This window comes from Sipha flava, unplaced genomic scaffold (genome assembly GCF_003268045.1).
Source record: "Sipha flava isolate LNK unplaced genomic scaffold, YSA_version1 251_pilon_pilon, whole genome shotgun sequence".
NCBI classification, from domain to species: Eukaryota; Metazoa; Arthropoda; class Insecta; order Hemiptera; family Aphididae; genus Sipha; species Sipha flava.
This window is the reverse complement of record NW_020272903.1, coordinates 45,239-58,300: the sequence shown is the minus strand read 5'-3', so window position 1 is coordinate 58,300 and position 13,062 is coordinate 45,239. Positions and strand designations below refer to the sequence as shown.

Sequence of the window (13,062 nt, the reverse complement as noted above, 5' to 3'; positions counted from 1 at the left end):
TCCAAATTTGAATTTTGAATTTTGAAATCGCGTAATATGATTCATAATAATTCTCAAAATTAAGTTATTAAAAAAAACTAAATGAATAAAAAATGTTTATTATCGATATTGATTTCGACTCATTTTTAATAGTATTAATTGCGTACAGACAGTTTTAACGTGCAATAAGGGAAGAATTTTAAGCTAAAAATAAACACACAGGCCAAAATAGAGATAAATTGATGTATTTGGATGACTTGGGAGATCAGGATTACTTACGAGCTCGGACAATCACTAGAAAGACTGGTGAGGCTTGCTTGTCTGCCCGGGGCCACCTCTTGGGACCGCTTAAAATTGGGTTGGGCGCCACCGCCTCCGCCACCTGAACCGCGTTTCCCTTTCGAGCTCCTTCCTTCTATCCAACAATCAATCAAATAAAACAATATCCGAAACAATTATGTTGATAGTGGAAATTACTAGTTATAAGGATTTATCACAGCGGTCTGCGATAGGATTCAGGTGATATTACATTAGCCATCGACGCTCATTTATAATGTATACACACTGTTTGCATAGTTTACAGTAAAAATTGTTAGTATGGTAAAACCATACTCCATTATGTACCGTAATAAAGCATTCTACAACTATGCACGAACTCCTAAGGTATTGATATATATATATATATATATATATATATATATATATATATATGACTAAGTGAAAAAAACGAAAGATCATCTAACCGGAATACGACTACTGGTTGGCTACAATGACTGAAAATGTTCCAATACCAATAGACGTAACCGGGGTGTTTGTAATTCGCAATATTTACAAGCGTCTGTTTATTATTTTCCATGAAAATAACTGTATTGAGTATTTCTAGCGACGATGTTATCTTTTCATAAATATGTTCAGATTTTGCACAAACATTCTACAACAAAAATTATATGTACACGAGTGATGATCCAATTCCCATGCAAAGGCAAACTTCTTTTTTGAAAATCATCAAACCAAAACGACAATATACACAAGGCTTCTTTGACTTTTACCATGTTTGGTCTTCATCCCGGATACCATCAATATCTCCGTGGTTTTATTATTAATATATTTTTTTTCATAAAACAAATTACAAATATCATACATTATTAACCTTTCGCCGTCTTGGGATGCTTCACCGTCACTAGAAACGCTGGACGGCTGTTTGATGAGGGGGCGGCTTGTGCCAGGCAGCACTTCTTCACTTCTATGCACCGTAAATGAAGATTTTCCTTTCGAACCAAAACCTAACCTACGCTTGCGTCCTTTAAATTCAGCCCAAAATTAATCATTTTACTATAGCAAAATGAATATAAATAGGTAAACAATCATTACTTAAAATACAAATTGAATAAAAAGCTGCTTTTCTGAAATGTTTTAATCAACTGTTAGAAAAGTGGATATTTGAATAGAAAAAAAATAAGTATATGTTGTAAGTAATAAAGATATATGTATACAACTTGTAACATAAATAACATTTTGAACGATTTTGATAGGTACGTCTTACTCGACCGTTTGGGGAAAAAAGTACTTAAGATATTTGTTATTTTTTTTTTTTTTTTACAAATTTATTCGTATTTTATAAAATAAATATTAACAGTTATTAAATTTACTAATTAGAAACATTTGAAATAAAGAAATTTTGAAATAATAAATCATAAATAGTCAAGAGACGTAACCAAAGAATTAAGAACAACATGTTTTCTAGTTAAACAATTTTTTACATAATAATAAAATCTATATGGTTTTGTTACTTTATTAAAGGAATTTATTCATGATAAATAAGAAAAAATCGACTTGTTTCAAACATATTTAATCATGGAGTGGTATGAAATCTTTTTCTGAGAATAGCACTCACCGGTTGCTGATAATTGAGAAGCTGAAGCGCTTTTTTTGCCCATTCCAGAAGCGGAAGAGTTGGTCCCAGAAGCTGAGCTTTTACCGGCACTTTCAGTTAAGGAAGACGAGTCTCCTCTTCGTTTTCCAGAACTACCAGAATCTAAAAACCGGTATCAACGGTTCGATAACAAAAATATTTAAATGGTTTTAGTAAATATAATAAAACCATACCGGTAATGTTATCTGTCTGTACATCAGCATTAGACAGGCTCCTCGAAAATTGAGCCCTTTTGTTATCGGTAGTCGGCACCATGACAGGAGACTGTTGTGATCCAGATCTACTGTGCGACGCTCCATAATCACTGCCATGGACAATAGCATTTAAAGGGTCGGTTAAAGCATAACTAAACGCTACAGCAGCGCCACTATAGCTACCCACTACGTCTAACACTGATTCGCCTAAATCTAGAGTCAGATTTCTTTTCCTACGGGATCTTTGTTTCTCTGTCGGTGATTGAAAACCTAGCAAATCCAATCCGGAATCTGAATCATAAAGAGGATCATGACTATCTAGATGATTTAAATTGAATCGTGTTTTCTTTAATGGTTTTGGGTTTTCAGTTGGCGAGTATTCCGCCAGAATGGGTCTATTATCTATCGGATGAAGTAAAAAATAATCGGCAGGAAATGAATTATAACGGTACAAATGGATACTATCACGCTTGCTACTACTTTTACTAAAACTACAGCTGGGTGAATGGGACGTTGATGGGTAGCGGTAATCGGTGGCGTTGCAGCAGCTGCAAAAGACAAAACACATCGGTGTGAGATTTTAGATATTATCCCATTCATGAATATGTGTATGAAAAATACTAATAATTTTTGAGCCGATGTAACAAATATACACTATTTAAGGAATTCATACACGCACAATATGCCACTTGAAATATCAGACATCTAAATGTACAAAGATAGATGAGTAATGATTCTAATGACAAACATAAATACTAACTTAAATATTTTTATAAATTGCAATGAATGTTAACTTTAAACCTTGATCAATATAAATTGTATTCTTTACCAAAATCTCGTTGATCTGGGCTGTTCAGACTGCGTAGATAAAGCGCTGCTAATGATACTATCGCTATCATCAATATCACAAGTGTCTCCAGTTTCTCCTCTGGACATCATTGATCCCCTAACATGTGGTGGAGTCAGAGATCGAATTTGTTGCATAGGTATGTCGCTATCACTAAGTCCACCACAATGATGTAATCTACCAAGGCCTCCAGATCTACCCTGAATTCTTCTTGGCTGAACTTGTCTCGTTCTTCTCCGCACGGATGACGTTTGATCATCAAAATACTGAAATAACACATTTTAGCATCTCAGCGATACTTTTCGTTTTAAAAAGAAAACTTACATATGGAATTCGTTCATCTAACGAAGAAGGCATAGTTCCTGGAATTTGAGGAAGTTGGCGTTTTTTGGGAGTGGATGTAGGGGTAGCTGTTGCTGATCTAACTAAAAACTTAGAAGGACCTTGTCTATAATTCGGTACACCTCCAGGATACCTATAATCTGGGGGTGATAAACTTCTTCGATCAGAGATCATGGTTGGACTTTTTGATCGTGATCTGGAATGTTGGCTAGGAGAATCAGTCGGTGCTGCAGATCTTGATCTATGACTAACATTTGTCGTGGATCGACTAGGAATGGACTGTTGCTTTTATTATACGAAAATAATATAGATATTTAATAAATTATTTATTAAATCTTATTTTTACAGTCAATACTTACTTTCACACTGGTCTCGTATCCATATTTTTTTTCAATCGTCGTGCCATACACGTATGACTTTTGTAGAGGAGACATATCCCTACGACTTTTTCTACGATCCAAATGATCATAATCAGGTGGTGGACTATAAATTATTTATTTATTTAATGTTAGAATATTTAATTATATTATCACAACAGGCTACATACCTTATAGAACTACCAAGGCTACTTATTGATGCACCATCAGCGCCCACTCTTCTTCCACTACAGCAATCATCAACATCTGAAGCATCTGAATCTGATTGTCGAGATAATGTAGATGGGGGAGATAAATGTTCTCCAGAGTATTCCATATCATAGTCACCTATCGTAACACCTCCTTCTCCCTGAAAATATCACAAAACAAAATAGTCTAATGAGTTTTAAAGCCAAGTAAAAAAAAAAAAAAAACATACGGTTATTTCTTGATGAGCAGTCAATGGATACCATTCAGCTAAATTTTCTAACTTTTTCAATCCCAGTTCAATTAATACCTCTCCAAGAAACTGATTTGTAGGATTGTTATCATAATCCCATAATGATATTTGAAGAACTTTAAACTTCAAATCCGATCTTCTCATAGTTGTAAATGAAAAACTTTGATTCCATTTAGGGTCAGTGGAATTCATGATCGTTTTAGTTCTTCGTTTAGATTTCTCGTTTGTATCCGGTAAAAGACATACCTTAGCATACGCTGATCTTGGTAAACCATCAGACCGTGGTAAAAGATTTGAAGCGGCCATTATCGTTACGACCAACTTCAGTGATTGCGGGTCAAAACCCAATTTAACCTAAAGCACCCATACAAAATTACAACGAGGTTTTGAGGTCACTACTTGAACAGTATATTTGATTGATGGCAGTTACCTGTATCTTCCCTCCGACGTGTAAACTATTCGGACCGGTGACACTTTTGGAAGCCCTTAGAATCCGGGCTGGATTTGAAGCCAAATGCTCAGGACTACCCGGCGAAGTCACCATAACGTAAGGCTTATCTTTACGCAAATCATATAAGCCTAAAAACACAAAGAGATTTATTGATATTATAATTTTTATTTATTTTTTAAATCAATTTTATAAATGTAAAAGGGTCAGGGGCATCAGTAGGGCGGTTTGAAATCGCGCTAACCCATTGAACTCGTTGTAACTGAAAGCAAATTAAACAAGCATCATTAATCAATATTGGTGTTAGAACAGGGACTCTACAATGGTACCATCTTAAAATGTATACCTTTAGTTGGAGTGCCATAATTTGCTCTTCTCGGGAGTATTGATCTGGATACTTTGAGCTCGATTTGTGGCAAATGTTTTGATTCAGCAATAATATCTGATACTTCTTTTTGTGTTTTGCCTTGCAATAAACAACCATTCCATTCTAAAACTTCGTCACCTTTTAATAAAGACATATTATAGTTAAAATATATAAATATATTAATGAACATATTTTTAAAAGAAAATGTAATTATTAAAAATATAAGATTCTAATACTTAAAACTAATCTACTTTCAAGTTTTAACTATATCGTTTTCTTAAAATTGAACAATCCTAAACCAAGTAATATTCTATAGAATTCATCAATATCTATATTTCATATAAATATGTTTACCTACTTATTTTATTTATCATAATACTATTACATATTATGATTGATGCGAATATTATATTAACTATTATTAAATACAACGAATTATTCTAGTATATACATTTAAAATGAATTTAATAATATCAATTATCTGCATTATTTTATCTTATCTAAACTAACATAATACTGCTATATATATAGATACGAAAATTGTATTAAACAATCAAATAAATTATTATGATTTTGACCAATATGTCAATAATATCATAATTTAATATTTAGTACTCCAAATCCATATCCGATAACAAATAATTTTTATTTTCAATTAAGTGTTTCAAAATGAAAAAAAAAACCATCGTTACTAAGTTTTAAACAAAAACTAATTTTTAGATTTCCTGACCAATAAATTATGAAAACATAATGTGTATGAAAAAATCATAAATCTTTTATGACTGATATAAAAATATTGTTAGCTTCTAATTAATATTAATTGTTTTATAAAAAATGTTTTATTTGATTGATATGATAATTATGAAAAATTGTTAGTATAAAAGACTGAAAGGTATAGTTAGGAGTTATTGATTTTATTTCAAAAACTGTATAAACATACTACGTTTTGAATTGAAGTGTACATTATCGCAGCTATACACATTAGTACGTTATTATGGGATTAATAATTGCTTCAAAAAGTTAGTAAAACTTTAGTCATTTAATGTGTAAATATTAAATAAAAATAAAATCTAGTAAGCATAACAAAAACCTTGACGAATTTTAATGTTTTAATGTCGTCAAAAAATAAGACGTTCGTGGATACGATGTTTGAAAACTAACTCCGATTTTTATTAAGCTATATATTTTTGTTCCTTTACACCGGCAGAAAAATAGGAAAAATGGAAGTGAGAGGGATAAAGGAGAGAAACAGCAGACGCTGTATGTCCCACTAACCCGGTTTCAAATTTCCCTCCATGTCGGCAGTACTTCCTTTCCGGACGCGATCGATAATCGCGCATCTCCTTCCGGTGGCCGACAAGAATTTTCCGCCGGTGATTTTCAGTCCCAACATAGCGGCCGCGCTGGAAGACGGGCTGATCGGAGTCTCCCAAACAGACTTGTTAAGCACCATGTGACCTATCAAGAACTTGTTATCGGGGCTCCGTTGCCACGACATTGGTTGCTGCAAACATAACCGGCATTAGCCTCGTCGTACACGCGTACACGTCGTACACGCGTCAGACTCTAATATCTAATCATAACTCAACACATACCAGTGACATTTTAAATATATATATATATAAATATATTTTTTTTTTGTCTGTAATGTGTGATTAGCTTTAAGTGTGTGATTTTTTTTTCTTTCAAAGAAAATGCAGCTTCCACTATTAAATATGAATTATTGTCTTGGTCATATTACTTACGAATTGGAAAAAAAAAAATCTATTTTTCCAACTGAAATTAAGACCGATAATCGGAGGTCAAAGAAATAAGTTGATCCATCAATTTTGACGTTTGATCATTTCGTAAACAGTGAATTGTTGGTTAGGTGGATGAATTGAGTGAGATGTATCACTCGTCAATTTTATTACCCTTCCGTTTATGATATCAGGATACTAAGTAAAACTTAAATGTATTCATTTATTATAATAAATTGGAAAATGTTCAATATCACATAACACATCGTGCTTTACATTTTTAATGGGTTATTCAAAATATATGATTAAAAAACCAATAAGAATTTTCAATCGTGGTTATATAATTTAATTAACTTATATTTATTTTTAACTATAAAAATGTTCAATAAATTCCCGATCACAAAAATAAATCACTTCAAAACGATATTCACACCAGATTGGATCAAATACTAGAAAATCATGATTCAACAACATATAAAATTGTATTATTATTTTTTGTATCTATATTAGATAAAATAATTTACTTCGAGTCTAATTTGATTTTCAAATTTCAAATATTAATATTATATTATTATTATATTATTTACAAAATAATGAAGAACAACACTTAATATCTTAATAAACTCAATGAATGTAATGATATATTGATATAATAAATGATGTGACATGATATTGACATGATACCACTGTAGTGTTTTGTTATAATTAGATATGTTTTGTTCTATAATTAAAATATTGAGTTCGATCATTAAACTAAGAAAATAATCAAAAGAAAAAAATCATTCACGAAAATAGAAATAATAATTCATACACATGCAAAATTGAATAATGTACATGCAAAAAAGCAGTTAGCAATGAGTGGAGATTTTATTTGATACCTTTATTATAAATTTATAATATAAATACAAGCAATATAATTTTATCACTTTTCTTAAGGTAAATTATTTCAATAACTTAAAGTATAAAAGTACAGCTAACGTATTACAGTAAAATAGGTAAACTGTGTTGGCATTAAAATTATAGAAAACTGTGTTCTTCGTTTACTTTAAATCATTCTTACCTTTACATCACAGTTGGTTTGGTAATAGAAATTATAATAACATTATTATAGACCTAACACTTGGGCTTTTGATAATGTAAGAATAAAAATTTTGGATTTAAAATCATACAAATAATTTAAATGTATCATTATTATAATACAAATTAATATAGGTATTATATTTATAATATACATCCTGTAAATAATATACATTACTTATGATATAAGTTACCTATACTCTTAATTTATGAAAATTTTCAATAAATTTATATTTATAAATCTAATGTAATTTGCATTTCAACCATATGATATGTTTTCAGAAAGATATATTTACAAATATATTACAATAAAAACTAAATTTAATATTAATACCTCAAATTGTTTACAAAATACTATACTATAATCTATAAATACTAATTAAATTAGTTATACATAAAAATGAACTATACGTATAGCTTAATATTTCAATGAAAATTGTATTAAATTAATTATAAATGTAATAACAAACAATATTTAGTAATAAAAAAAAACAATCGAATTGCATTCAATAACAATGAATTACACTAATCTTCTTTGAGCAATAGAACAATCAATAGATATAATTTTTACGATGTTAAAATTGCAAACGTTATCTTAAACAGCAAATATAAACTATTATTAGTATATATGATAGCGTTTTTATTGGTGTAACAAACTGTACAATGTTATATGACTATATTGTAAATCAACATGGTGAGCTTATGACGAAAATCAGAATAGTTATTTTCGACATTATAAGAATGTCAGCAAACTAAAAATGACAAGTTTACTAACTATATACTATAAATATATATATAAAATAAAGGCTTTTCGATTTTGCCATCAATAGATTCTACTCTATTCCGTTTATTTAGTTTTATTTTATGTTTTTAAGTCAATGCATTATGCATTTCAGTACCTTAATATCGCTGAGGTATATTGGGTCATCGTTGGACGTGAATATCGAACTGCCAGTATCGAATCCAGAGTCTTTGGATGTTTGCTGGGTAGTTTGATGGTGTCGATGGTCGAATCGCACGGTTTTCTTTCGCCTAGATCCATTAATGGTGCCCATCTTGCGGCAAATTGCTAAATGACAACACACTGTCACCTAACCTCAAACCGCCCAGACTCAAGAGCCCCAACCGTAATAGAGCGCAATAAAGAAAACACAAGTATGTTTATAGTCAAGAGGGATAATCAAAGAATGTCACGACGCATGCATGTTTGCTGGGTAACGCCATAACAAAAAATCAAAATTGTATAATAAAAAAAAAAAAAAAATCACAAAATTAAATTATAAATAAAAATTCATCCAACACAAAAACAAAAAATAAAAAATTAGTATAATATACTATAAAAATATTAAACAAAACGATGTAAGAAATATCGTTTTGAATAAAATAAAAATAATTTGAAAAAAAACGAGCTTTACAGACGCCAAAAACCTACCGATAATAATGTCATTGAATGTTTATAAGTCTGGTCTTCTCCCGCATTACTCTCTGCGTCACCTATACGTCAGTTCAATCAATAACATTACTAGTGTTCCGCGAATCGTATTCTTACAATGTCCCCACCTACTTGCACCCGTCAAGAAAATTTAGATCGTGAATGTGGGTCATCGATATCGAAATGTACCAAGAGATAATTTTTAGAAAAAATAAATATATTAACTCGAATTTCTCCACTTTCGTTCCGATCGTAAAGCAATACAACGGGTACAGTTACGACGTGCGTATACATGATGTGTGTGTGTTTTCTTTAAATATTCGAAATCCACGAAACAGTTTTTATCGTGTGATAAAAGAACAAAAAAAAAATCGATAATAATGATATAAGCTGCGTACACGTCGTCTCGCCAGAAATGAAACGGTGTTTAAACTTATTTACGCATGGATACGGTCTGACTATAAAACGACTGTGATTTTTTTACAGCAGCGCGTTCCCGTGTAGGCACGGTGTAAGTGTATGACGCTGGATTACGGACTAGGTTAAAAGGGTTGTTGGAGGGGGGGGGAGTAGACGTGATGGACTGACACCTTACCTTTTTCACTTTCGTGCTCGTCGCAGCTGGTACACTCGGATGTGGACCGTAGTTCTTCCTCCGAACTGGAAAAACTGATGTGCTGCTGGTGCTGCTGGTGAAGCCGTTCGGGAGGTACCGTGTTCCCGGGCCTTTTGTGTTTGCGCATCGGGTTGGAGCCGGGTCCACCACGGCCCACCGACAGCTGTTTGCAGTCTACTGCAGGGCCGAACTGATGCACTGATTGGTGGTGCGATGACCTGGACGATTGGTTATTGGCCCCGATCCTGTGAGTTCCTTCTAGCTGACCACCACGGTAGTAATCGTCTCGGGCCTGAAGGAAACGGCTAATTATAACGGTTTTGAAGATATAAGCCGCAGGCGAGCGATACGGGATTGTAGTATTTGGTGTATACTCATTAGCTGTCTACATATCCCGAACGAGAAACGGAAATTTCTTTTTTTAATATCGATAAATGTTTTTCGGTTCGATTTAAAATAGACAATCATTTTACGTCCTATTTTATCACACCTATTATACTCAGTGATTTCAAAAATTATGTGGACATAAAATTTAAATTGTAACAGTGAACATCACTGGTAAAATTAAACAAAACTCTAGTACTTTGACATAGTAAAGCACTCCAAATTAGTAATTTTCCATATAGATTTTTGAATACTTCAGCCAAAATATTAGCTAATTATGTGTACATATATACATATATACTCGTATACTAATTACGGTGGTACGAGATAGAGGGGATATTTGCTTTCACACACCCTGACTATAAATTAATATAAAATAACTATATGATTACAATAATATACAATAGATGACGACATCGAATCAAAGAAGATACATAGAATGACAATGGAACGACCTGTAAACCGATAAAAAAGACAATATCTTTCCAGTAAATCTTTCTTACCCTTGATTGATATAAATCCAATTGCTCTATAGGTAGTATAAATAGTTTTATTTGTGTAGGTACTTTGATTGTGGTATGTGGATGAGATTGCATGCAGGATATTAATACGACTTTAAACTAGATGTCATGTGTATTAATGCTTTTTTATGTTGGTTACTTTAAGTAGTTATTATGAAATATGAGTATCAAAAATGCACATCTTCCCCTCATTTGTCACGAGAGCAACATCCAGATCCCACTAAAAGGTAACAAGTACGTGTTACATAGCAACTAGAACGATACTTCTCTGGTCCTCTTGAAAAATATGGCGTGACGTTGAATGAAATGAGTACTTACTGATTTGAAATTATAAATGAAACGTCACTCATTAAACGGATATATCGGATTATAGGAGTCATGTAAAATATGACTTTGTAAACAGTTACGATTTTAAAGGGTTCTATATTATGAAAGCAATTTCAACAACATATTTATAAAAATAAATATATGTTTTTTAAGAGTTTTTTAACAAATGATTTAGTGTTTATTCATTGCGTATTAAATCATGAAATTAGTTTAAAAACAAGTATATTCTACACGACCATTACGACGGTAATAGTATATTGTGGGTGCGCTTATGTTCGTATCAAATTGTATTATATTTGCAAACTTCCAGACTTCTATGGTATGTTATTAAAAATCAACGTGGTTAATAATGTGCAAAATTAAAGACGATAGTAATATATATATACCAACGCGTTGCGTCAGAATAGACATGGTAAAGGCGTACTGTAATACCCAATATAGTAAACATATTATACATATAAGCAGAGCCTTGCACCCGAATTAACCCGAACCCGTAACACCCTTAAAAACATTTAAAAAATCCAAACACCCGAACCTCATATAACCCGAATGATTTTTTTTCCAAAATACTCGAATTAACCAAAACCCGAATAAAATATCCTGGTAAACTCAAAATCCTATTATTTTTTTGTTTTTTTTACAATCTTCATATGATATATAATTTTAAATATATTTCTTAAGGTTAGTTCCAGAAATATTTTACGCTTAATTATATGTAAATTCAATAAATACTTTCTTGAAAATAAAATCTAATAAAATCATTAATTGATTCTGATTAAACCAAACGATACTAAATTATTTCTTAGAATATAAATATAATATAATTTATTACTTTTATTATATTATATTATAATTTATTACAGCAATATAAAATATAGACATGGTTGTCCTGACATTCGTGAAAAAATACTACTAATAATAAGTAATAATCAATTTCAATAAGCTATAAGTAATATCTAGTATTATTTTCCAACCAACTTCCCAAGTGATTTTATTAAAATTAAGTAATGAATACCGTAATTCGATGCTAGGTTAACTATTTACCATTTAGGCTAAATCAACTTAACCAGAAATAATCATACATTTAATTTCAATAACACATTAAATTCAATTTAAGTAATGAATTTATGCTGTTATTAATTTATTTACCTATGCTATGTTACAGTTTCCTATTATTTCAGTCATTTTTTTTATTACAGCTACCTACTACAAAATACAAATATTTATAATTTATTACAATTAAGCATTATTTAATAGATAATTTGTTAAAAAAAAAAACCCCGTTTTTGTACCTATTATTTATTTATATATCATATATTATTGATTATATCAAATAAATAATTAGGATTCTTCTGAATAAAAATATAAGTTAAAATATAAGTATTATTTAAAAATATATTTTTACTGATATTTGGTATTTATTTGGCTGTTTGGATTAACACTTATCTATGTTTAAAATAATAAACAGATAAATATATGGAAACTTATAAAATGCATGAAAATTATGGACAATAATATTATAGGTACATTATAGATTTATATAAGTGACAAGGACTCTAATCAAATTGTCAACAATAAAATAAATAGGTACCTAATTAATTTCCCATTATCTTAATTCTTGTAGTTTCTAGAAAAAGTTCTTAATAACTAATGTATTTTAATAAACCGAGTTTAATCCAAACGAATGTTGTGCATTCTTGTTAGAAAATTCTATTTTATAAGTTATAAGTATCATTTTTTTCGAATGAATTTTTTTTTGTGGAAGAGGGAGAAGTTTGAATTAGCTTTCAATAAAAAATTGTAATTTTTTTTAGACTATTGAACACCCGTATTAACTAATATTAACCCGAATAACAACGGTTAACCTAAACGTTTATTTAGATTTATTATTCTGGTGTTCGAACACCCGAATACATCCAGCACCCGAAACCCAAATAAATGATTCGGGTGCAAAGCCCTGCATATAATTATGAACTATTTGTTGTATTGACAGGTGTCTATTGCACATATAATACCTAATACGTTTACCCAACACGTTGA

At 30.9% G+C, this 13,062-nt stretch overlaps 1 protein-coding gene across 8 annotated transcripts in view; it reads right to left on the bottom strand.

Annotated features, from left to right (window-relative positions):
* The window catches only part of LOC112684524 (regulating synaptic membrane exocytosis protein 2), a 37,869-nt gene that overhangs the window by 7,461 nt on the left and 17,346 nt on the right, over positions 1-13,062 (bottom strand). Inside the window, exons 4-17 of one of the 8 annotated variants that reach the window (XM_025556085.1) lie at positions 9,770-10,082; positions 9,175-9,236; positions 6,202-6,430; positions 4,906-5,064; positions 4,804-4,821; positions 4,542-4,690; positions 4,091-4,465; positions 3,843-4,021; positions 3,655-3,778; positions 3,278-3,580; positions 2,936-3,219; positions 2,086-2,216; positions 1,874-2,014; positions 1,121-1,280 (exon numbers count right to left, since the gene is read on the bottom strand). In XM_025556085.1, the coding sequence (XP_025411870.1) occupies positions 1,121-1,280; positions 1,874-2,014; positions 2,086-2,216; positions 2,936-3,219; positions 3,278-3,580; positions 3,655-3,778; positions 3,843-4,021; positions 4,091-4,465; positions 4,542-4,690; positions 4,804-4,821; positions 4,906-5,064; positions 6,202-6,430; positions 9,175-9,236; positions 9,770-10,082 (2,627 nt within the window). Of the gene's footprint in view, positions 1-258; positions 395-1,120; positions 1,281-1,873; positions 2,015-2,085; positions 2,655-2,935; positions 3,220-3,277; positions 3,581-3,654; positions 3,779-3,842; positions 4,022-4,090; positions 4,466-4,541; positions 4,691-4,803; positions 4,822-4,905; positions 5,065-6,201; positions 6,431-8,641; positions 8,812-9,174; positions 9,237-9,769; positions 10,083-13,062 lie in introns of all 8 variants that reach the window. The other 7 variants (XM_025556079.1, XM_025556080.1, XM_025556081.1 and 4 more) reach the window with 7 other exon arrangements.